The sequence below is a fragment of the Lagenorhynchus albirostris genome, chromosome 7, assembly GCF_949774975.1.
Source record: "Lagenorhynchus albirostris chromosome 7, mLagAlb1.1, whole genome shotgun sequence".
NCBI lineage: Eukaryota > Metazoa > Chordata > Mammalia > Artiodactyla > Delphinidae > Lagenorhynchus > Lagenorhynchus albirostris.
Genome location: NC_083101.1, coordinates 8078251 through 8103902, shown reverse-complemented (window position 1 = coordinate 8103902; position 25652 = coordinate 8078251). Strand labels below are relative to the sequence as shown.

Below are 25652 nucleotides of genomic sequence, written 5' to 3'. Positions count from 1 at the left end.
ACAATTCTAAACATGCGGATGTGTATGTGCACATGTGTGTAAAATCTATCCCTAAATTTTTTTTTTTGCATTTTAACATCTCTGAAATCAGGCTTCCCTGGTGGTGCAGTGGTTAAGAATCCGCCTGCCAATGCAGGGGACAAGGGTTCGAGCCCTGGTCCGGGAAGATCCCACATGCCACAGAGCAACTAAGCCCATGGCCACAACTACTGAGCCCGTGTGCCACAACTACTGAAGCCCGTGCGCCTAGAGCCCGTGTTCCACAACAAGAGAAGCCACAACAACGAGAAGCCCGCGCACCACAATGAAGACCCAACACGGCCAAAAATAAAAACAAACAAATAAATTTATAAAACAAAACAAAAATCTCTGAAATCGTTTTGTCTTATAATCAAATCAACGGTATCTTAAAGTTGATGAACTACAGCAGAACTGAGAGAGCAGTTGTGTGCACAGGATCGCCTGGGTGGGGGTAGGACTTTCACTTCTTACTTAAAGCCTTCTCCATGCTTTTTTTTTTTTTTTTTAAATACAACAAGCATCTATAGATGTACCTTGAGGACATGATGCTAAGGGAAATGAGCCAGTCACAAAAAGACAAATATTGTATGATTCTACTTATACAAAGTATCTAAAGCAGTCAAATTCATAGAAACAGAAAGTAGAATGATAGTTACCACGTGCTGAGGGGAAAGGGAGAATTTCAGAGAGGCAAGATGAAAAATTTCTGGGGGTCTGTTTCACAACAGTGTAGAAAAACTTAATACTACTGAACTGTACACTTAAAAATGGGTAAGTGGTAAATCTTATGTGCTTTTTTCCCACAATTAAAAAAACCTTAAAAATCTTACAAACTGAACAAAATATATATATATATATATTTTTTAATTTTTATTTATTTATTTTTTGGCTGTGTTGGCTCTTCGTTTCTAATTGCGGCAAGTGGGGGCCACTCCTCATCGCGGTGCACGGGCCTCTCACTATTGCGGCCTCTCCTGTTGCGGAGCACAGGCTCCAGACGCACAGGCTCAGTAATTGTGACTCACGGGGCTAGTTGCTCTGCGGCATGTGGAATCTTCCCAGACCAGGGCTCGAACCCGTGTTCTCTGCATTGGCAGGCGGATTCTTAACCACTGCGCCACCAGGGAAGCCCTGAACAAAATATATTTTAAGTACCTGTTTTAATTATTTCATTTGCGCATGATCTATGGATTTTCCACCAAGACTGGGATATTAAAGTTTCAGGATTTTTTTCCCGGCTACAATCTTAAGAAAGATAAAAAGGGAGAGGGGAAGGGAGGGAGGGAGGAAGGAAGGAGAGAAGTAGGGAAGGAGAAAAGCAAGGAAGGGAGAGAGGGAAAGAAAAAAAAGTACACAGAAGAAAAATCTGGAAGATTGAACCCTAACTGTCAACAGGGAATAGGACTGGGTGATACCATCGTTTTCCATCTTACAGTGTTTGTATAGTTCAAGTTATTTTAAAATATAAAAAAATACCTAAAACATAACCATACAAAATGAAAGCAAGTCTTAAAAAACATTTTAAAATATTCTAGCTAATAAAGCATTCCAATGAGCCAGCATCGGGGGATATATCTGGGGTGGCCACTCTCTGAGGTGCACAGCTGGATCCATGTGTCCAGCACATGGGGCGCAGGTGTGGGGCCGCCCTGGGCGGGCCTGGCTGGACCGCAAAGCATCCACAGGAAACAGCTGGAGTGGCTGCCTCGGGCAGCACATGTGGGGTTTGCAGCTGGTGGGAGATGCCCCCTCGCCCAAGGAGGAGTGGGGGGTAGGGGCCTCACAGGGGTAACTGGGTAAAAGAGTTCACGGGAGGGCCCTGAACCCCAAACTAGGAGGTGGATTTGGTCCTGACCACAGTGGGAAGCCAGTGAAGTTTTCAGAGCAAAGCTGGCCATGATGAGATGTCTTCAGGAAGTTAACTTTGGCCATGAGTGGAGCGGTCTCGGCTGGGTCCCATCTGAGGCGGTGAGAGCATGTAGGGTTGAGGACTAGACCCTGGACCTCCTGCCCTCATCATCCTCCATCAAAGTCCTACCTGCTGACGCTGAACCGAGCTTTCCTAGGGTCCACCCCCAGCAACCGGCCCCTCTTGACTCCCTCCTGCTGACCTCCCCTTCATGCCCACCAGTGGGGAGACAGGAGAGCCACAGCATTCTGGGAGACATTCCCCCTAGAAACCTCTGCCTGGACCCAGATTCCCAGAAGCCTTTGCGTGGGGCTGGAAGTGTGTCGTATCCCCATATCCCCTTCCCATGCAGGGCCCTAGGCTCGCCACATAATGACTTTGCCAGGAGTCTCATCCCTCGGATACTGTCTGGTTGCCCCAGGCCTAGACCCTGCCACCTCCCAGCCTCCTGCCTATCGTGCTGCTGTCGGAGCAAGGATGGCCTCTCCTAGCAGGAAAGATCGAGGCTTTGCCCCGCCTCGGACTGGCATTCACGGCCTTCTGCCATCTGGCTCCAGGTGGTCTCATCTTCCACTGTTCCCTCCTTCTGCGGCCCCGCTGCCTACTGAGCGAGGCCGTGGGTCCTCCCACTAGGCTTCCATTCAGGCCCTTCTTCCCACCTGACATCCGCTCCCTCATCAATCGCACCTAACACAGCGCATGGCACGTGGCCACCTATTGAGCCAACGTATACATGAACTGAGACAAATGCAGGGGCCATTCCCGCTGGCCAGCTCCGTGGCCCCCATCCCGCTGGCCCAGTGCCCAGGAGAGCTCTTTTCCATCTCCAGCAGGCCACCTGCCCTTGTCTCACAGTCACCCTTTGTTAGGTCTCCGCTCCCAAGGGCATCTTATCTTCCTAAACAGGTTGTAATCTCCCCGAGTCACGGACCCGCTTGCTCTTGCCAACCTGGAGTGAACAAGCCCTTTAGCTGAGAGGACAGAGGCAGCAGTGAGGGATCCACAGTTCACACGCCGCCTGGCCCAGGGCTGCAGCCCTGCCTGGCTCCCTCCTGCCAGGGCCTGAAGGGTCTTCAGCTCCCTGCCCTCAGCAACACCCCCCTGCAGCCAACCTCTGACCCCATCACCTGCCTCTCCCCTTCAACCCTCTGCTCTGGGCTCCTCCATCCCGTCCCCCACAGATGCTTCTGTGACAGAAATGTCCTCTCCCGGCCCCCTTCTCTTCCTGCCGGAAGCTCTTCCCCAAAACCTCTGCAGGAATCTTCCTCTGGAAGAACGTCACCTCCTCCAAAGCTATGCTCGCGGCGCCCTGTGTTGCTCTGTGTGGCCCTTACTGCCCTGAACCTGTCGTGGGGCCCCTCCCCTCCCTCTATCCTGAGCTCCTTGAGAGCAGTGTCTTGTCTCAACCAAGAGGGAACTGGGGCTCTGAGAGGGGCAGTGACTTGTTCAAGGTCACATAGGCAAGGAGAGGCCAGACTGGAAGAGCCAGGTAGGCTTGGCTCCGGAAGCCCACGTACCTCCAGCCCCCAGGGCTGCCAGGTCTCCACCCAAGCTGTGAAATGCATGACTCACTGGCCAGCTGACAAAGCTGGACATCCTGCTTGTGTGTGGGCGTCCAGCCTGGACAGTGTGGGCACCGTCCCGACGGGGCCCGAAGTGCAGGGCCAGAGAAAGCGGAGCTCGAATCCAGAACACAGGAAACGCAGCCGGAGCTTAGGTGTGTTTATTCCTGTACAAATCATTACAAAACCAAGTCTAGGGTGGTCGCCGGCCCCCACCCCTTGCCCCAGTGTGCAATAGCTCACTGCGGGCCTCCGTCTCCTCCACCTGACTCGACCCATTGCACAGCCTCCTCCAGTCTTCTCTTCAAGACTCCAGAAGAGCAGGGATTAAACCCACCCCGCTGAAGTCCAGCAATAAAGTGCCTGATGGAGAGAGAGGGGACAGAACACAGGCAACAGCTCCCAGCCCCCTAGGGCCTTCCCAGGCCCAGCCGGGGGAGACCCTTGGACTACTCCAGCAGCTGCAGACAAAGGGGCTGCAGGAAACCTCAGTTGGGCTGGGATCCCCCCTCTCTCAGCCCCAAGGGCTCCTCCAACAGGTGGAAAACCTCACTGCTGGATGGCAGAAAAGGGGGCCTGGCTCTTTAAGAGCCACGCTAATGGCAGCTGGGTGGAAGGGCTAGGAAAACAGCTGAAGGCTTGTCCCTTCTTTTCAGAGTTCCCCAAAGCCTGGGAGAGTTTGCGCAAAAACATCCTCAAGTTTCCAGGAGGAGGTGGGGAAGGGAACCCCAGACCCTCAGAGAGCTGAGCCCCCCGGCAAGGGGTGGTGGCTGGTGGGGTCCAATCTTGACGGAGGACAGACCCAAGGTGGTCGTTGGAGGAGGTGGGAGGGTTCTCAGACTCTAGAACCTGACACAGGCAGAAGGATGCCCAGAGAGGGGGCAAGGGGTCTGTCCAAGGCCACTCACGGCAGAGCCAAGACCCGGACACCTGCCTCCCATGCCTGGAACCCCCCGAATCCCACAGATGCCCCTGCCTGGGCTCCAGACAGCTTCCACCGCCACACAACCTCTTTTTGGCTCTGGGGAGTGAGGGGACAACACGAGTTCCCAGCTCCTTGGGACAGGACCCCACTGCCCCAACCAATAGGAAGTGACTTAGAGTCCATCCTGAGACTCTGAACAAAGGCCTCATGGGAAACGACACGACATTAGCCTCGGATTACTCAGAAATACCCTGATTGACTATGCTCAGACCCTGACTGGACAAGAAATACCCTCGACACCCGATTAACCACATAGAAGCCCAAATCCCTGATTGGCCAAGAGATACCCCCAGGCCCTGAACGGCTGGAGATTATATCCTCTTCAAGGCCGGAATGGCCAGAAGACACTCTGACCAGCCTTGATTAGCCAGACGATGGCCCTTGGTTGAGCGGCTGGGCGGAGACCCCACTTCTCCTGTGTCCCTTGTGAGAGTCCCACAGGCAGGGTGGCCTAGGTCCAGGAGGGGTGGGAGAAGGTGATTCCGTACAGCTGCGCCCAGGACGAGAAGACCCTCTTTTCCGTGATGAAGCGGTGGTGGTTGCCCTTGCGGCTGTGCTCATTCTGGATGTAGGTGACACACTCGTCCGGCCCCTTGGGCTCATAGTAGTGGTAGGGCATGCGCTGCAGGCGGGGCCGCTGGCTGGGGCAGAGCAGATGGGGCCATAAGGGCAAGGTGGGCACCAGCAGGACCCTGCCCTTTCCAGCCCCTGACCTGCTATAGGGCCTCAGTGGGGGAAATCCCTGCCCTTCCCTGGGCCTCAGTTTCCCCATCTGTGAAATGGGTGTAGGATGGACTAGGTGTGTGACTCTCAAACTTTCTTTTTCCTCTTTTTTTTTTTTTTTTTTAAATGCAGTGGAAACTTTTCCTTTCCCCAAGAGGGTGGCAATAGGGGGTAGTGGTAAGGACTGTGGGCTCTGGAGCCTGGCCCCCACCCCTTACTGTTCGTGGGAACTGAGGGCACTCACAAAACGTCCTGCTCAGTTTTTCTATCTATGAAATGGGAAGAATAGTGCACTTATCCCTTAGGGTCACTATAAGGAGTAAATGAGATAATAAAAAGCCATGCTTGGTACACGGTCAGCACTTGGTAAAAAACAGCTGTCCCCTGCTGGGCTTTTCATATCGTAATAACGAAAATAGTTATTATTAATATACAAATTCTGGACTCTGGCTAAGCTTGGGATTGAGGCTCCTGGGGTGGCTCTAAAGAGCCTAGATCTCGGCAGAGCAGTTTGAATACTATAAAATAGAGGCCCTTGAAGGCACCCCAGCCAAGGTTTCTGGGACCCCAGCTCCACCCTGCGGCCAATGGCTGGGCATCGCCCTGGGGGTGCTCACCTGCAGTAGTCGGGGGGGACCATGCCATAGACGTGCACATGGTCACACAACTCCACCGCAATCACCATGGTGAACCAGCCTGTGCTCAACCACGAGTGGGACTTTTCCCTGGGGGAAGAGAGGGGTCACGATGAGGGGGCATGCAGGCAGGGAGGAAGGGTCAACCCACACAGGGTTTTCCAGAACTCCCCCCACCCACTCATGGGGGCCTTCCCCCCACTTCAGTCACCCCCTGTCCAGCCCTGCTGTGGCAGCACGGGCAAGCTGGCAGAGGGCAAGCTGTCTGGACAGAGATGAGGGGTGTGGGGTCTGCTCCTTTGAGGGGAGGAACAGGAACACAGCATGCTGGGAATTAACTCCTGGGGAGACTGGTCACACCTGGGCAGGCTGGGAGTAACCATGATCACAGAGCATGGTAGGTAAAAGCAGTTATGTACATGCTAGGAGAAAACTCCTAAGGGGAGACTAAACAGAGAAGGTGATGCCGGAAGCGACCACAAGTTCAGAGCAAGGCATGGAAAAAGTAACCAAGAACCTCAGGCTGTGTGCCCACTACAGCAGTCACTAGCCACGTGCGGGCACACGTGAACACTTGACATGTGGTTAAGACGTGCAGTCAGTGTAAAATACACACTTGATTCCTTAGATAGTATGAAAAGAAGAATGTAGAATATGTCACTGATCGTTTTTGATACTGATTACATGTTGAACTGAAAATATTTTGGATATATTTGATTGAGCGTGGTTCTTTGAAAAGTTTAAAAGAAAATAAACCTCTCACAAGACTGACAAAGAAGGGAGAAAAGACACAAATTACCAATATCAAGAATAAAAAAAGAGGATATCATCATAGACCCTGAAGACATTAAAAGAATAATAAGAAAACCGCAAAAAAAGACATACATGAATTTGACAACTTAGATGAAATGGGCCAATTCCTTGAAAACCACAAACTACCAAAACTCACTCAAGGTGAAGTAGATAACCTGAATATCCTATAACTCTTAAAGAAATTGAATTCATAGTTTAAAATCTTCTGAAAAAGAACTCTCCAGGCCAACAGTTTCACTGGTGAATTCTACCAAACATTTAAAGAAGAAATAAAACCAATTCTATACAATCTCTTCCAGAAAATAGAAGAGAAAATATTTCCCAATTCACTTTCTGAGGCCAACATTACCATGATACCAAAACCAGACAAAGACAGTACAAAATAAACTACAGACCAGTATCTCTCATGAACATAGATACAAAAATCTCAACAAAATACTGCAAATCATGTCTAGCAATATATAAAAAGAATAAGACACCCACAACCAAGTGGAGTTTATTCCAGAAATGCAAAGCTGATTCAACATACAAAAATCAATCAATATAATCCATCAGATTAATAATCTTAAGAAAAACCATGTGAGACAATTCTCCAGCCTGTGGAAGGAAAACCACATTCACAGAAAGACAGACAAAATGAAAAGGCAGAGGACTTTGTACCAGATGAAGGAACAAGATAAAATCCCAGAAAAACAACTAAATCAAGTGGAGATAGGCAACCTTCCAGCAAAAGAATTCAGAATAATGGTAGTGAAGATGATCCACTACCTCGGGAAAAGAATGGAGGCAATGATCGAGAAGATGCAAGAAACGTTTAACAAAGACCTAGAAGAATTAAAGAACGAACACCTAAAAGAATTAAAGAACAAACAAACAGAAATGAACAATACAATAACTGAAATGAAAAATACACTAGAAGGAATCAATAGCAGAATAACTGAGGCGGAAGAACGGATAAGTGACCTGGAAGACAGAATGGTGGAATTCACTGCCACGGAACAGAATAAAGAAAAAAGAATGAAAAGAAATGAAGACAGCACACCTAGTCCATCCTACACCCATTTCACAGATGGGGAAACATTAAACGCAACAACGTTCGCATTATAGGGGTCCCAGAAGGAGAAGAGAGAGAGAAAGGACCCAAGAAAATATTTGAAGAAATTATAGTCAAAAACTTCCTTAACATGGGAAAGGAAATAGCCACCCAAGTCCAGGAAGCGCAGGGAGTCCCAAGCAGGATAAACCCAAGGAGAAACACGCTGAAACACATAGTAATCAAACTGACAAAAATTAAAGACAAAGAAAAATTATTGAAAGCAACAAGGGAAAAATGACAACATACGAGGGAACTCCCATAAGGTTAACAGCTGATTTCTCATCAGAAACTATACAAGCCAGATGGGAGTGGCAAGATATATTTAAAGTGATGAAAGGGAAGAACCTACAACCAAGATTACTCTACCCGGCAAGGATCTCATTCAGATTCGATGGAGAAATCAAAAGCTTTACAGACAAGCAAAAGCTAAGAGAATTCAGCACCATCAAACCAGAGCTGTACAACAAATGCTAAAGGAACTTCTCTAAGTGGGAAACACAAGAGAAGAAAAGGACCTACAAAAACAAACCCATAACAATTAAGAAAATGGTAATAGGAACATACATATCAATAATTACTTTAGACGTGAATGGATTAAATGCTCCAACCAAAAGACACAGGCTCGCTGAATGGATACAAAAACAAGACCCATACATATACTGTCTACAAGAGACCCACTTCAGACCTAGGGACACATACAGACTGAAAGTGAGGGGATGGAAAAAGATATTCCATGCAAATGGAAATCAAAAGAAAGCTGGAGTAGCGATACTAATATCAGATAAAGTAGACTTTAAAATAAAGAATGTTACAAGAGACAAGGAAGGACACTACATAATGATCAAGGGATCAATCCAAGAAGAAGATATAATAATTATAAATATATATGCACCCAACATAGGAGCACCGCAATACATAAGGCAACTGCTAACAGCTATAAAAGAGGAAATCGACAGTAACACAATAATAGTGGGGGACTTTAACACCTCACTTACACCAATGGACAGATCATCCAAAATGAAAATAAATAAGGAAACAGAAGCTTTAAATGACACAATAGACCAGATAGATTTAATTGATATTTATAGGACATTCCATCCAAAAACAACAGATTACACTTTCTTCTCAAGTGCCCATGGAAGATTCTCCAGGATAAATCACATCTTGGGTCACAAATCAAGCCTCAGTAAATTTAAGAAAATTGAAATCATATCAAGCATCTTTTCTAACCACAACGCTATGAGATTAGAAACCAATTACAGGGAAAAAAACGTAAAAAACACAAACACATGGAGGCTAAACAATATGTTATTAAATAACCAAGAGATCGCTGAAGAAATCAAAGAGGAAATCAAAAAATACCTAGAGACAAATTACAATGAAAACATGACGATCGAAAACCTATGGGATGCAGCAAAAGCAGTTCTAAGAGGGAAGTTTATAGTGATACAAGCCTACCTCAAGAAACAAGAAAAACCTCAAATAAACAATCTAAACTTACACCTAAAGGAACTAGAGAAAGAGGAACAAACAAAACCCAAAGTTAGTAGAAGGAAAGAAATAATAAAGATCAGAGCAGAAATAAATGAAATAGAAACAAGGAAAACAGTAGCAAAGATCAATAAAACTAAAAGCTGGTTCTCTGAGAGGATAAACAAAATTGATAAACCTTTAGCCAGACTCATCAAGAAAAAGAGGCAGAGGACTCAAATCAATAAAATTAGAAATGAAAAAGGAGAAGTTACAACAGACAACGCAGAAATACAAGGCATCCTAAAAGACTACTACAAGCAACTCTGTGCTAATGAAATGGACAACCTGGAAGAAATGGACAAATTCTTAGAAATGCACAACCTGCCAAGACTGAACTGGGAAGAAATAGAAAATACGAACAGACCGATCACAAGTAATGAAATTGAAACTGTGATTAAAAATCTTCCATCAAACAAAAGTCCAGGACCAGATGGCTTCACAGGTGAATTCTATCAAACATTTACAGAAGAGCTAACACCCATCCTTCTCAAAGTCTTCCAAAATACTGCAGAGGAAGGAACACTCCCAAACTCATTCTATGAGGCCACCATCACCCTGATACCAAAACCAGACAAAGATGCTACAAAAAAAGGAAATTACAGACCAATATCACTGACGAATATATGTGCAAAAATCCTCAACAAAATACTAGCAAACAGAATCCAACGACACATTAAAAGGATCATACACCATGATCAAGTGGGATTTATCCCAGGGATGCAAGGATTCTTCAATATACGCAAATCAATCAATGTGATACACCATATTAACAAACTGAAGAATACAAACCATATGATCATCTCAATAGATGCAGAAAAAGCTTTTGACAAAAATCCAACACCCATTTATGATAAAAACTCTCCAGAAGGTGGGCACAGAGGGAACCTACCTCAACATAATAAAGGCCATAGACGACAAACCCACAGCAAACATCATCCTCAATGGTGAAAAACTGAAAGCATTTCCTCTAAGATCAGGAACGAGACAAGGATGTCCACTCTCACCACTAGTATTCAACATAGTTTTGGAAGTCCTAGCCACGGCAATCAGAGAAGAAAAAGAAATAAAAGGAATACAAATTGGAAAAGAAGTAAAACTGTCACTGTTTGCAGATGACATGATACTATACATAGAGAATCCTAAAAATGCCACCAGAAATCTACTAGAGCTAATCAATGAATTTGGTAAAGTTGCAGGATACAAAATTAATGCACAGAAATCTCTTGCATTCCTATACATTAACAACAAAAGATCAGAAAGAGAAATTAAGGAAACAATCCCATTCACCATTGCAACAAAAAGAATAAATACTAGGAATAAACCTACCTAAGGAGGTAAAAGACCTGTACTCAGAAAACTATAAGACTCTGATGAAAGAAATCAGAGATAATACAAACAGATGGAGAGATATACCATGTTCTTGGATTGGAAGAATCAATATTGTGAAAATGACTATACTACCCAAAGCAATCTACAGATTCAATGCAATCCCTATCAAATTACCAGTGGCATTTTTTACTGAACTAGAACAAAAAAATCTTAAAATTTGTATGGAGACACAAAAGACCCCAAATAGCCAAAGCAGTCTTGAGGGAAAAAAACGGAGCTAGAGGAATCAGACTCCCTGACTTCAGACTATACTACAAAGCTACAGTAATCCACACAATATGGCACTGGCACAAAACGAGAAATATAGATCAGTGGAACAGGATAGAAAGCTCAGAGATAAACCCACGCACATATGGTCACCTTATCTTTGATAAAGGAGGCAAGGATATACAATGGAGAAAAGACAGCCTCTTCAATAAGTGGTGCTGGGAAAACTGGACAGCCACATGTAAAAGAATGAAATTAGAACACTACCTAACACCATACACAAAAATAAACTCAAAATGGATTAGAGACCTAAATGTAAGACCGGACACTATAAAACTCTTAGAAGAAAACATAGGAAGAACACTTTTTGTCATAAATCACAGCAAAATCTTTTTTGATCCACCTCCTAGAGTAATGGAAATAAAAACAAAAATAAACAAATGGGACCTAATGAAACGTAAAAGCTTTTGCAAAGCAAAGGAAACTACAATCAAGATGAAAAGACAACCCTCAGAATGGGAGAAAATATTTGCAAACGAATCAACAGACAAAGGATTAATCTCCAAAGTATATAAAAAGCTCATGCAGCTCAATATTAAAAAACAAACAACCCCATCAAAAAATGGGCAGAAGACCTAAATAGACATTTCTCCAAAGAAGACATACAGATGGCCAAGAAGCACATGAAAAGCTGTTCAACATCACTAATTATTAGAGAAATGCAAATCAAAACTACAATGAGGTATCACCTCACACCAGTTAGAATGGGCTTCATCAGAAAATCTACAAACAACAAATGCTGAAGAGGGTGTGGAGAAAAGGGAACCCTCTTGCACTGTTGGTGGGAACGTAAATTGATACAGCCACTATGGGGAACGGTATGGAGGTTCCTTAAAAAACTAAAAATAGAATTACCATATGACCCAGCAACCCCACTACTGGGCATATACCCAGAGAAAACCATAATTCAAAAAGACACATGCACCCCAATGTTCATAGCAACACTATTTACAATAGCCAGGTCATGGAAGCAACCTAAATGCTCATCAACAGACAAATGGATAAAGAAGATGTGATATATATACACAATGGAATATTACTCAGCCATATAAAGGAACGAAATTGGGTCATTTGTAGAGATGTGCATGGATCTAGAGATTGTCATACAGAGTGAAGTAAGTCAGACAGAGAAAAACAAATATTGTATATTAATGCATATATGTAAGACCTAGAAAAATGGTACAGATGAACCGGTTTGCAGGGCAGAAATAGAGACACAGATGTAGAGAACAAACATATGGACACCAAAGGGGGAAAGCGGCAGGGGTGGTGGGATGAACTGGGAGATTGGGATTGACATATATACACTAATATGTATAAAATATATAACTAATAAGAACCTGCTGTATAAAAAATAAAATTCAAAAAGAAAAACCATGCAATATCAATTGATGCAGAAAAACATTTGATAAATTCAATATCCAGGAATGATTAAAAAAAACTCTTAGCAAACCAGTGAGAGAAGGGAACTTCCTCAACCTAATAACTTCCTCAACCCATAGCTTCAAAAACCTACAGCCAACATCATATTCAATGATGAAAGACTGAACACTTTCCCCCTAAGCCTGAAACCAAGGCAAGGATGTCTACTCTCACCACTTCCAATACAATTCAATGTTATACTGAAAGTACTAGCCAGTGCAATAAGGCAAGAAAAAGAAATGAGGGCATGTAGATTGGAAAGGAAAAAATAACTGTCCTTATTTGCATGTCCTTACATCATGATCATTTGCACAGAAAATCCCAAAGAATCTACAAAAGTCTCCCAGAACCAATAAGTAAGTTTAGTAGGATTACAGGATATAAGGTCAACACACAAAAATCTATATTTCTATATACTAGCAATGAATAATGGGAAACCAAAAAAAAATTTTTTTAATGCTATTTACAATATCTCCAAAAATTTTAAAATATTTAGATATAAATAAAACAAAATACTTACAGCATCTATATGTTGGACATATTGAGTTAAGTAAAAATATATTGAATTTAATTTCACCTGTTTCTTTTTACTTTTTAAATGTGGCTACTATAAAAATTTTAATTACGTGTGTGGCTTGCATGATGTTTCTATTGGATAGCACTGGCTTAGCTTTTCTAGGGAGATTAGTCAGAGAAGGGCATACTGAGGGTGATGTAGCCTTAGAATAGAGCATGCTGAGAACAACAGTGTGCTTAAAGTAACATGTGCTGGGTATGGTCAACACTTTCCATGAGGCATGCTATGGGGCAGCTCTCCTAGAAAGATGCTAGGAGTGACTGTGCAACCTTAGAGTAGAGCATGCTGGGAGTCCTAGTCTCTCAGAGCCATTCACGCATCCCGGGGGAGACGAGGCCATGCAGAGCGTGTTGGAAATGACTCATGCTAAGAGCTGGACATGAAGCCAACTCCCCTAGGAAACCTGACCACAAGGTGGCAAGAAGTGACCACACCCTCACAGCAGTGCATGCTGGGAGCAAAAGGCCCTCTGGGCGGAGCGTGCTGAGAGGGAGCACAGGACTGGCCAGAGGGAGCGGGCAGGAGGTTGGTACCTGTCCTTGCCTGTCTCACTCCGGAAGAGGTCATCAAACTGGCGCATGCGGCCAAGAGAGACGGCGTAAGCCTCCATATTGGGGAACGCCAGGCCTGCCCGCTGGATGACGCGCACGAGGCTGCCCTGGGGCTTCTGCATCTTGTTTGGGGGACCCCAGAAGATGAACACGGTTTCAGGGGTCCGGTTGACGAACTCCTGGGGCCTCCGCAGCACACGGAATACGCTGGAATGGGCCACTACGCGGAAGGTGGTCTTGTTGCCCACGTCGGCTGAGTAGCCCGTGGTGGGTGCGTCATTCATGCGGATTGTGCACTCGGCCCGCTCGATCTCAGGGCCCAGCTTGGTGCCCAGCAGGTGGCTGGAGCTGGTGACAATCACACACTGGTGGCACCGGGAGGGCAGAGTCTGGGGGGGTAAGGAAAGCCAACACTGTTATGACCACTCAGTGCCAGGCGCTGTGCTCCGTACATCCAGGCCTCCAGGAAGCAGGAATTATGATGTTCATTTTAAAGACAGGGAGACTGAGGCCCATTCATGCAACATTCAACAAATCTTTATAGCAAGCTGGCTAATGGCCAAGTACAAGGGACAGAACAATGAACAAAAGAGACCCCACTCCTGGCTTCAAGAAGCTCACGGTTGGGGAGACACGGTGTACAAGTAAACGATAAAATAATGCCAGGTGGTAAGTTAAACACGCTGGGAAGGAAATAAAGTAGGGGCAGGGGATCAAGAGTGGCAGGAGTGAGAGCTGCCCTAGAAAAGTCACCTGGGGAGGCCTCTCTGAGCTGACACCTGAAGGATGAAAAGGAACCATGCAGGGGAAAGTATTCAAGCAGGAGAAACAGCAAGACCAGAGGCTCTGATGTGGGATGACCATGGTGTGTTGAGAAGCAAAAGAAGGCTGCTCAGTGGGGGCAGAGTTAAGGAACAAAAGAACAGAACAGCCATGCAGGGATGTCCCCAAAGTCATACAGCAGAGGAGTGCAGGGCTAGGATTTGAACCCAGGTCTATATGGCCACAGAGCCCCAGGACCAACACACTGTATGCAAAGACCCCGAGAGATTTATGAGGGTTTTAGTGAGGGAGGAGAGAGAGGTAGGCAGGGCCTGGGGAGACCTCCTCCTAGAAGATGGAGTCCATGCTTGAGGCCAATAATTTTCTCCCTGACCCCAGGGAAAACATTAGGGCTCAGAGGACCACAGGGTGAACTCCAGAAACACAACCTGAGTTTCATGGTTACCCAAGGCCAACAGAAGCCCCAGAATGACTGTTGGCCTCTTGACACAGCTGTAGCTCATCAGGCATTGGGGCAATACCCTGGCTCCTCCCCTCCCTTGCTGTGTGGCCTTGGGCAAGTGACTTCACCTCTCTGAGCCTCACAAGGGAGATAACGCTAACCTCACCGGGCTGGTATGAGGATTACTGCTGATCACAGTGTTCAGTGCACAGCAGGCAACTGACAATGGGCAGCCGTTACTGTTACTATTGTTGTGTTGTTGTGTCAAGTACCCTAGTGTCCTACTCCAAAAGCCTATGTAGACTCCCACACAGAGACAGAGATCACTGAAAACCAGAGAGACTTTTCCAAAGGGATTCTGACTCAGGAGATGATAGGATATTAGCACTGAGGGTGGGACCTTGGAGAAAACTGAGGCCCAGAGAGAGACATGGTACTTGTCTGAGGTCACACAGCCCACAAGGGGCTGAAGGCACTGGACTCTTGGGATTCACCCTTTCCTTTAGGAGGGATGGTGGAAGCAGAGAGAAGAGGTGGAGGAGAAGAAGGAGGTGGGAGCAGCGATGGTGGGCAATGGGGAGGATAAGTCTCCAGGCAGCTCCCAGGGAGCTTCCCAAAGCAGCTGCCCTACCTTGTTGCCGAGAATGGGGATGTAGCCATCGGTGATGCTCCACTTCTTGAGGTTGACGGGCCGGCGGGTACGGCCCCGCAGGGAGCCATAATGAAAGACTTCGTTGGCACTGTTGGAGGTGTAGAGGATGAGGATGGTGATGAGGGCAAAAAGGATCACGAACACCGCTGAGCGCTGCTCCTGGAGAGGGGAGAGGCCAGTGAGGGCCCAGCTGCCCGGCAGGCTCCTTGCCACCTACCATGCCTGTTGATTCCTGCTCTTTATTCCAGACCAGTTCGGGCACTACCTCCCCCAGGAAGGCCTCCTCCAGCCCCCTGAGCACCGCCTATCACTGCACCAATCACGCTGCATTCAAAGAGCCATCCCCCTCAATTAAACCATGAGTTCTGAGGGCTGGGACTGAGTCAGCTTTGATCCCCACTGTATCTCAGCTCCCAGGGCTGGGCCCAGAGCACAGAAGGTTCTCAGGGTTTGCTGGATGAGATTGGAAGTGTGGGTCAGAAGGATCCTTCCAGTTGCAGCTGGAAGGATGCTTGGAGACAGGTGGGACATTCCAACGAGAGGGTCTAGGTCTTCCCCCAAACAGTAACTCTTTATAAATGTTTACCATTCATTTAAACCTGAAGGGAAAGGATCTGGTCAGGAATCAGGATGCATGGGTAGTCAGTACACCAACATATGGCAAAGGGCAGGAAAGTGATATCCGAAGTGTCCACTGGTATTTATTTGCCTGGGGTCTGCAAGGCTAGGTGGGACCCGGGAGTCCTGGCTTCTTGTGCTGAGCCCCCTGGGCTGGTTATTAATGTACTGCTTCTCAGCTCCAGGTTTACTCTTTTTGCCTGCTCTGTGAAAACGGATCTGGGCCCTTTACAGGTTTTTCCTTGCCAGCGAACTGCGTAATAAACTTTGTCAGTAGAGGGCGCTGGAGAGACATGTCAGGAGGAAGGGAGTTTGCTTCCTGGTTCTGGGGGCTTTGGGCCTGGTGCTGGTGCACTTGCTTCTACAGTGCGCATGGCTTCTCCCATGGCCAGCAGCTTCCTCCAGCATCCAGCCTCAGGCAGTTTCGAAGCAGAGTGCCTCTGATTCCTGCTGCGACCACAGCTTCTCCAGAGTTGCGCTCACGTGGCACACTTGACACCAGTAACACCCAAAAAACGTAAGCTTCCCCTCCCCGGAGCAGTTTTATCTGATGCTTGAAGTGTCTTGGGAGTTATCTCTTGTGAACAGCCTTCCCTGTAGCCTAGCAGGTGGATTTATGACAACTTCCACAGCACAGCCCCACAGTGAGTTCTCTGCCATCCAGTGGGCCAGAGCTGTACCCTCTCCAGCCCAGCAAGGCCTGGGTCTCAACCCTGGGTGCGGTAGCAGCTCCTTTTCTTTGGGCCATGCCACACGGCTTTCAGGATCTTAGTTCCCCAACCAGAGATCGAACCTGGGTCCCAGAAGTGGAAGCACCAAGTCCTAACGACTGGAAGTTCCCAGTAGCTGCTCTTATACCTGCTATCCCTGTATTCTGTAGAGTTCTAATCCCCTGTTACTCCAATGCCCAATTAAAATGAGTAATTCTTTATATTAAACTTTCTCTATTCAAATTACTGAGTGGTTTCTCTTTCTGGATTGGACCCAGACACACTCAGATCACCCCACCCCCAACCCCCAGGCTCTGCCAAAGCTGTAGTGCAGCTAGGAAAGGGGTGTGCAGGGCCAGGCACATAGTAGGTGCTCAGGAAAGCATAAATGAATGGATCATGGGAACCCTGAAACCCTCAGAGTGATGCTCACAATATCATGTCATTTTTGACTCTGACCACTGCCCCCTCTCCCAACCTCCCGTTCACCTTCACTCCTCACCCCCACCCCCTGCACAGCACTCCACAGTCACCTTCTCGGCCAGCCCTTTACCACAGATGGACCAGTCAAGTCTAGGAGGACAGAGGTGGACCTGGGCCCAGAGAGAGGCAGGAGCTTGCCCAGGCCACACAGATCAGTGGCCACAGCAGGGCTCACACCAGGGTCTCCCAGGCATCAGCAGCTTCTCGGCAGGGAAGAGAGACTTGTAGCGCCTGGGTCTGAGGCAGGTCCAAAGGAGCCCATTTCACGGAGGGAAATAAGAAGCTGAGATGGGGACAAGAAATGAAGGGAGACTTACTTTGTTGCTACTCATCTCTCTCCGGCGTCTGCTGAGGGGCAGGGGCCAGCGTCCTGCAGGTGGCCCAGGGGGCAGGGGTGTGGGGTCACACCTACAAGCCACAGAAAGAGTTATGGCCTGGGTGCCTTCCCCCAAGTCCAGCTGGTCCTAGGCTACACCCTCCCCACCCCTGCCAGCCCTCCTACCCACCCATGACTTCAAGGCTCAGGGCTGTACCCATTTTGCAGGTGGAGACACTGAGGCCCAAAAAGGGCAGGAACCGGCCTGATGTCATACAGCCAGGTGGTGGCAGAGCCCTGCCTCTGTCTCTGCCCGTGCACTCTCCCACTCTGCTCGAAGGCAGCTGGCAGGCCTAAAACTGGCTCCCTTGCTGGGGGGGCCTGCCCCCCACCCAGCAGGAGCCCCATTCACACGCCTACTCTAAACCCTGTCTTATGTTCCTGAGGCCTGGGAATAACATTCCTTGTAGGTCCCCAAACTCCTCTAAACTCATACCCTTCCAGGTCTTGCATAAACTGGCCCCTCTGACTAGGACACCCTCCACAATGTTGTTCACGCCCACTCATCCTCCCAGCCTGAGGTGGGCCAGGAATGTGCCCTGCGTGCCACCTCCCCGCTGAGAGCTCTCTGAGGTCGCAGCTGCCACAGGGCCTCACATTCTCTGCTGTGTCTCCAGAGCCCTGGAGATGGGTGCAGGAGGACTGCTGAATGACTTCATTCTTATCTTTTTTTTCCCCTTTGACTTTGTTCATTAATAAGATCTTGGGGGTTAAGGGCTCAGACTCATCTGTCCAATGGTTATAATCACAGCCCCATCCTGGGGCGCAGTGGGGTCCGGGACCATACAAGCTCAGCTCTGCTCCTCACTCCCCAACGCCCCCCGCCCATCCACGCACGACGCAGCTTCTCTGCAGATCTCAATTTCCCCACCTGTCAAAAGTGAGTAAGTACTTGTGTCCAGCCACCTCCAGCCGATTCGAGGCCAGAAGGCACTAAGGGAAGGAGAGTGCGCAGAGAGAGAAACTGGGGCCCAGGAGCTTCCCAGCTCCGTCCTTCCCTCCAGGGGCCTCCCATCTCCCGCCACTATCTCCGCCCCCTGACCTAGCAGCTGTTTACTCCTACACCGCCACCAGGAATAGCCAGAGAACCCCAGGCTAAAGGAGGTGCCCCCACGCCGCTCCTGATTGGTTGGGTCTTAACTCCGCCCACCACCCAACCCCGCCCCCTCTCCTCGGGAGCCCCCTCCTCCCAAACCCAGCTTCAGATTTCTCCGCAGCCAGCCTTCGCCGCCAGCCTTCAAAGCTATGCAGGGAGGCCCCTAGGACACTCATCCGGACTCTCACAGGGTCCAGTCCCTGCGGCACAGATCAGGAAACTGCGGCTCATCAGAAGGGAAGAGCGGCTTGTTCTTAGATTCATAGCCCATTAAGGCAAAAGTCATCCAGATCCCTGGGCAGTCCCCATCTACCCTGACGCCTCTAGCATTCCAGCTGCCTCTCTGAGCTGAGCCTCCCCTCTCACTACCCTTTCCTTTGGATGCCCCAAGCTCCAGACACACTAGAGCACTCCAGTTCCCAGGCCCACCCCCCACTTTCCCACCTTTGCCTGAGCAGTGCCCTCAGCCAGGACCACTGTCCCCCTGGTCAGGCCCGTCACAATCCTGCTCTGAGAAGACCATGGTCAGTACAGCAACTCATGTTCAAGTGCGAATCCCGGTTCCACCACTTACTGGCTGAGGGGCCTCGGGCAAGCCATGTGACCTCTCTGAGCCTCAGTTTCCTCATCTGTGAAATGGAATAATAAGAGTAGGTAACTCACAATGTTGTTAGGAGGATTCAAGCAGATGTGGCAACGGAAGCACAGGATTTGAAAGTGCTTGATCAGTGCCAGCAGCTGTTAGTTTTGTGGTTATTCATTGTTCAAGGCTTGCCTCTCCACGAGCTTGCCAGAGAAACACTCCCCTGCCCTCTGATGCATGGCCCAGCAACTTCCCTCTAATATCAATAAATGTGGAGCCCTTGCTAAGCATCACCCACTCACTGAATCTTCCTGGCAATTCTGCACAGCAGGGGCTCTTATCCCCATTTCACAGATGAGGAGACTGAGGTTCAGAGAGGCAAAGTGCCTTGCAGAGCTGTCCAGAGCCTGCTGGGGTGCCTTATTTCCATGCTTGTTTCCAGGGAGCAGCCCAGGGCTGAGCCTGACTGGATCTCTCTCAAGGATCCCCCAGGGCTGGAATTGACCAGAGGCCACTGAGTGCGTTCCCAGCACCTGGCCCAGCACCGGAGAGCAGGACTGTTGGGAGCGACTTGCTCAGGCTAGGGAGGCAGCAGCCCAGAGCTCTGAGCCAGGATCGTGGACTCAGCCCCAAGGTGGGCCGAGCCGGAGGGCTGAAACCGTGAGCTGAGGCTATGGGGCCACACCCTGCCCTCTGTTTGGGGGCTTTGCTTCTCCCAGCTCGGGGAGTCCTCCTGCAGGCTCGGGACGCCCCCACGAGCCGCGTGGGAGGAGAGCTCCCGGGAGAAGGGGGAGGGGGGCTCCTAATTCCAAATAGGGGGCGCCGAAACCGTGGGTGCACCTAGGAGGGGGACGACTCACCCTCTGCGCCCCGCTTGCGCTGAACCCCCCAACTCCAGCACTCCGGGGGGTACGGAGCTCTAGCCTCAGCTGGGAAGAGAAGGGAGGCAGGACGGCGGCAGGGTCCCCGAGCTCTAATGGGGTAGTCAGCGGCAGGAGGCCCCGCTAACACCGCGACAGCCCTTGGGCGCGGGGACCGGGATCTCCAGGCGCGGTTGCCAAGAGTGAGTGGGTCTAGGGGAGCCCCAGGGGCCCCCATATCAATCTCCATACCCAGCGGCTCCTGACGGCCCCACCACCACCAGGGGCGCAGGCAGCGCCCCCCTCCCGCTGCCCGCCCCCGCGCGGCGCCAGCTCACCTCCCCCGGGGAGCGCCCGGCTCCCCGCGACCCCCGAGCCCCCTCACATGGCGCCGGGAGCCACGAGCCAGGGTCCGCGCCACTCTGGCCGCCCAGGCCCCGCTGCAGCCCAGGCCCGCCCGGTCCTAGCGCCGCCGCTCGCCGCTCTCCGGTTCAGGCCTGGGAGGCGGGCGGAGCCTTCGGGGGCCGCGGGTGGCCCCGCCCCTGGGCGGTGCAGGCGGGGATGGGTGAGGGGCGGACGAGCCCCGGCCCGGGGCACCCGAGCGCCTCCCTTACTCCTCTGGGCAGCCTGTAGTGACAACGACAATAACAACAGTCTTCCGGAGAACATTTAGTGTGGGTCAGGCCCACTTCTACCTCGCTTTATTGTTACCACGACGGGGATGGGGAAACTGAGTCCCAGAGCACACTGCGCTTGGAATCAGCTGAGTTTCTCCCTGGGCATCCCTACCTCGGGCCTCCAGAGCCCTGCACCCAGTAGTCACCCTGAGTGAACTCAGGGATCCACTCTTGGATTCAAGTTCGACCCTGCCGTCTGCTAGCCGTGCGGCCTTGGCACTTACTTACACTTCCCCTGCTTCCCGGAAATAGGGAGAACAACCTCACAGGGTGTTGTTAGGATTAAAAATGTTACATTACTTCTTACAATAATTGTGGTATTCATTACATCATTTTATGCGATAGTGAAAAATAACTTAAGTAGCCTGGACACACCTGTTTAAATGAACAAAGACACAGCCCCGCTCAAATGAATGATGCAGGTCAACAGGCACCAACAGGAAGAGATGTCCAGGATATTACAGGATATGTAATACGTGAAGAAAGCGAGGTTTTAAAATGTACCTCTATAATCACTTTGGAAAACAAAGTTGGAAAATTTTGCATTCTGCTCCTAGGTATATACCCTGGAGAAATTCTTGCAAATGTATGTAACAAAGTTCATAGCAGCAATGCTTGAAATAATACAAAACTGGAAACAACTCATATAGCTATCAAGGAGAATGGAATTTTTTAATTACATTATGATACGTTCACATGGTGAAATATTATATAGCGGGGGTGGGGGGGAATGACATGGATGAATCTTACAGACATGAGGAGTGAAAAAGCCAGGTCCTGGAAGACAAATGAAACTACACAATATACTGTTTAAGCATACAGCAGGCAGTAGGCCGCCTGTCATAGGACAGGAGATAGTTTTGCCTATCAGACTGATTAAAGTTTTAAAAGCAAAAGTCAAGAGTACAGCAGTCTCTGTGGGGAGGGATGAGGGAGAGGAGAAGAAAGGCAGGGTTGTGCAAGTTATAATAATGAAGGTCTGGTCTTTAAGTGGGACATGTGTTCAAGAGGTTCATTATATGTGTTTTATTTTTACAAGTATAATGCATGCTGTCATTCGGGTGTAACACAGTATTTTTTTTTTTTTTTTTTTTGCGGTACGTGGGCCTCTCACTGTTGTGGCTTCTCCCGTTGCGGATGCGCAGGCTCAACGGCCATGACTCACAGGCCCAGCCGCTCCGCGGCATGTGGAATCCTCCCAGACCAGGGCACGAACCCGTGTCCCCTGCTTCGGCAGGCAGACTCCCAACCGCTGCGCCACCAGGGAAGCCCTAACACAGTATTTTAAAAGGTGAAAAAAAGAAGAAAGATAAGTCAAATGAAAATAGATACTTTTGCCTATCTTAGTGATTAAAGTGTCAACAGTGGTTATTTTTCTAATGATAAGATTATGGGCTGCTGTCTTCTTTTGGCTTAACTGTATTTTCCAAAATTTTTGAGATAATGGTCAATGTTTTTATATTTAAAAATTTATTTTTAATATAAAAAATGAACTGCATGTATAACATGATCCCTTTTTTTTATACAACTATCTATGCATATATGTTTGTAAATGCACACAAAAGGCTTCTGGAAGAATCCACTCAGGACTACTGGCAGTAGTTTCCCCCGGAGAGTGGATGTGGGGAGAGTGGGGTAGGTGCTATTTTCACTTTCTGCTTCATAAAATTCCAGGTGGTTTGCACTGGACTAATTTGGGAAGTTAATACCACTTTGTTTTTAATTTAAACAAAAGTCAGGGGGCCCCCGAGGTCCAGCCTCCGGGCCATGGAGGCACTGCCCAGGAGGCAGTGCGGGGGGAGTGCAAACAGCCAGAGGTGCATGTAAGGCTTCCTGCCCCGCTGGTGTCCAGCTCCATCCGCTTCCTGAGCCTCAGCCCCATCCTCACCCCAGCCCTCCTCGGCGCCTGACCCACCCTGCTGGCCACGGGACAGAAAACCACAGAGCAGCAGGCCAGGCAGTCAGGCAGGACACCTGATGAACGGAACTGCTGGGAGCTCAGAGAACAGGAGCCCCTTGCCTGAGGTCACAGGCAGGTTAGAGGCGAGGGGTGGCCCCTCGCCCTTCTCCCAGCTCCAGGCCAATGACCTAGACTCCGGAAATAAAAGGGTGCCGCAGCCCAGCTCCTGGACCAAATCCGGACCTGGAGCTCCCCCGTCAGGCCTGCCGTGTCTCTGGGGCCAGGCTTGCTCCAGGAGGCTCTGCTCTAGGGCTAGCTTCCCTTTCCTGGGCCCCAAGAACAAGGGGGACTTCCCTGGCGGTCCAGTCGTTAAGACTCTGCACTTCCACCGCAGGGGGCACAGGTTTGATCCCTGGTCGGGGAACTAAGATCCTCCATGCCTCGCGGCACGGCCAAAATAATAATAATAACAACAGCAAAAACAAGGATACGAAAACCCACACAGCTCCATGTGTGTCGGGTGCTTTCTCCTGTGCTAATAAGCACTTTGCAAACATACCTCGCTGAATCCTTAAAATAACCTATGGGCACTGCTGTTACTCCCACTTTCCAGAGGGAGAAAGTGAGGCACAGAGAGTACAGAGGTGCCCGAGCTGGGATTCCAGCAGACCTGTCTGCTGAATAAGCACAAGCCTTTCTGCCCCCTGGAAGCCCCAGGCCTGCCTTACAGGCACGCCAGGGCCTTCACGGACGGCAGGTTGCGGCCAATCCTGGCGCTGCTCCCCGACCCCGCCTGCAGCTGGGCAGCCGGTCCCCGGCCCCGGAGTCGCTCCCCCATGGTCTGATGGAGGTGGCCTATGCTTCAGTCCTTCCTGCCCCAGGATGGGGGTCCAGGGTGTGACTCTCCCCTTCTCACCCCTTAGCAATCTTTGCACTGTTAGGATTCTTCCCTTCTATGGGATACTGGAAAAAGCCCTCAGAGGCCTCTGGGCAGCGGGTCTGGAACCAGGAAGTACCTGGTTCTTCTCAGACAGAGGCTGGAGTGGTCAGGCTGGCCCAGGTGATGCTGGACATGGGTGCCCACCAGTATCTAGGAGAACCAAGGTTCCTGTCCTCTTCTGGCTAGATGAGTTCCTGACCTGGCCCAAAGTTCCTTCTGAGGAGAGGCTCCTTAAGATACCTCCAGGCTATGAGACTCACCCAGCTCCCCCTCTGTCCTCAGGAGGAAGTAGGGGGCGTCCCCAGCAGGCCTGCTGAGAAGACAAAGGAGCCTGGGTGTGACAGGAAAACAGAGGCCCAACGAGGGGCTGAATACGAAGATGCCCCAACCCCTGACACACTCCTCAGGGCTGGGAGGAGGCTCCTGTCCCCCAACTCACCTCCCGGAAGCTGTAGGAACTGCAGTGGCAGAGATGGGGGTCCAGAGAGCTGTCAGCAGGCCCAGATCCAGTCACCAGTCATCTTCATCTGCCTGGAGGAAGTAGCTGGTGGATCGTCCCTGCCGGGTCACCACCCCAGAAGGACAATATCTGGGCCAACACAGCAATAAACATCCCACCCACCCAAGGACAGGGCCAGGACAGAGATGCCTGTGCGCACTACGCCCCAAGGGCTGGGCCAGCATCTCCCAGGCAATGGAACAGGAGGAGGAGGCAACCTGCTGGGAGGGGGTGGAGTTGGAGTCCTAGCAAACCCAGCAGACCCTGGGCCTTGCAGACAGAGGATGACGCGGTGAGCAGACACAGCTGATGGGAGTGGGAAGTCTTCCTGCCCAACCACCACCTCCGAGGAGGGCAGGGCTGGCTGAGCAAGGGTGACCCCGTTGAAGACGGTGGCTCCCACATGTCAAGGGCCAGCGCTGGGGACAGGCACTTGATGGATGCCATCTCTCCCAGTCTGTGCCATCCCGTGAGGTAGGGACTACTTTCGTACCTTTTACACACGAGGGAGGCACTAACCTGCCAGGGTCCCGCGGCAGGAAGTAGAGCCAGAACGAGGCCAGGTCTGACTCCAGAGCCCTCCCTCTGGGCCCAGAAGTTCCCCCACCAACCCCTCTGCCTGCCAGGTTACATTCCCCCCTTACCTCTGCCCAACGCCTACTCACAAACACTTGCTGGCTGCCGGGCCAGCAGCTGTGGCTCAGCTGCCAGCCTGCTCCCTCCCACGGGCGTGCTGCCCCCCAGCCCGGGGCTCTCCTCCCAAGCCTGCAGAGGCTTCTGGGCACACCTGGCACCCAGTAGGGGGAGGCAGGGCACAAAAGGCAGGTGGGCCAGGTGCCAGGTCTCCAGTCTCTCCTGAGAAGGCTGGGGGTGGGAAAGGGACTGTCCTGGGTCACCCAGACTCCCTGGCACAGATGGCTACATGATTTGTGAGGTCTAGTGCAAAATGAAAAGGCACAACAGCCCCTTGTTTAAAAAAAAAAAAAAAAAAAAAAGAATTTCAAGTGGCAACAGCAGAACATTGAGCTAAGTGTGGTGCCCCGGGGCAGTTTCTGCACAGGTCACCAGCCAATGAAGTGGCCAAGCCCCGGAGCTGGAAGCTAGAACCCTAGGCTCCATCCCAGCTGACAGCCTGGGGTCCCGGCCCTCCATTAGTCTCCTGGTGTCCAGAAGAGGGAGGGAGGGAGGGAGGGAGGAAGTTAGGAGGGAAGAAGGGAGGAGGGGGGTGAAGCCTCCGTGGGCTTTTTCCAGCCCCCTGGTGCAGGGCCCAGACGCTCAGGCGCAGCTCTCAGACCTTGGATCGCACCCTGACTCAGCCAGGCAGCTTCACCTCACCTGTAAAATGGGCTCTAACTCTAACCCACCCCAGCGTGGCTGTACACCCTTGCTACCTGTTCACTGGTGGATGTGCTTTTCCACTTTACAGGTGACCAAACTGATACTCAGAGAAGGAAAGCCCCAAGCCTGCCCTCCTTCCTTTCTAGCAGTGTAACCAACCCCAGAGTTAACTGGGAATTTAACTGGCAAGGCCAGTGGAATCTGACCCTGGA

General features: G+C 49.9%; 1 protein-coding gene across 5 annotated transcripts; it reads right to left on the bottom strand.

Moving 5' to 3' along the window:
* Nucleotides 1-3637: 3637 nt before the first annotated feature.
* On the bottom strand, nt 3638-20597 carry ST6GALNAC6 (ST6 N-acetylgalactosaminide alpha-2,6-sialyltransferase 6). Of its 5 annotated transcripts, none has more exons than XM_060154273.1 (7): nt 20425-20597; nt 19218-19272; nt 17489-17579; nt 15340-15519; nt 13466-13872; nt 5818-5925; nt 3638-5114 (listed from the first exon to the last, which is right to left on the bottom strand). In XM_060154273.1, the coding sequence occupies exons 2-7, from the start codon at nt 19241-19243 to the stop codon at nt 4841-4843; spliced, it is 1086 nt and encodes a 361-aa protein (XP_060010256.1). In that variant the 5' UTR covers nt 19244-19272; nt 20425-20597; the 3' UTR covers nt 3638-4840. The 5 variants fall into 5 exon arrangements, with proteins under 5 accessions (XP_060010256.1, XP_060010257.1, XP_060010254.1 ...); XM_060154274.1 differs by having other exon boundaries at nt 19088-19272; nt 20425-20593; XM_060154271.1 differs by lacking the exon at nt 20425-20597 and adding an exon at nt 20087-20348.
* Between the last annotated feature and the right edge of the window lie 5055 nt (nt 20598-25652).

What these genes read in the sequence shown, in the direction of transcription:
- ST6GALNAC6 (XM_060154271.1), bottom strand. Translation starts at nt 20,336, where the DNA reads ATGGAGATTGATATGGGGGCCCCTGGGGCTCCCCTAGACCCACTCACT. An exon ending in TGCCCGAGGCCCCTCAGCCA is followed by an intron (nt 17,580 to 19,217) that starts GTAAGTGGTGGA and finishes TGTGGCTTGTAG; the next exon opens with GTGTGACCCCACACCCCTGC. An exon ending in GTCCCCCCCGACTACTGCAG is followed by an intron (nt 5,115 to 5,817) that starts GTGAGCACCCCC and finishes TGCCCCAGCCAG; the next exon opens with CGGCCCCGCCTGCAGCGCAT.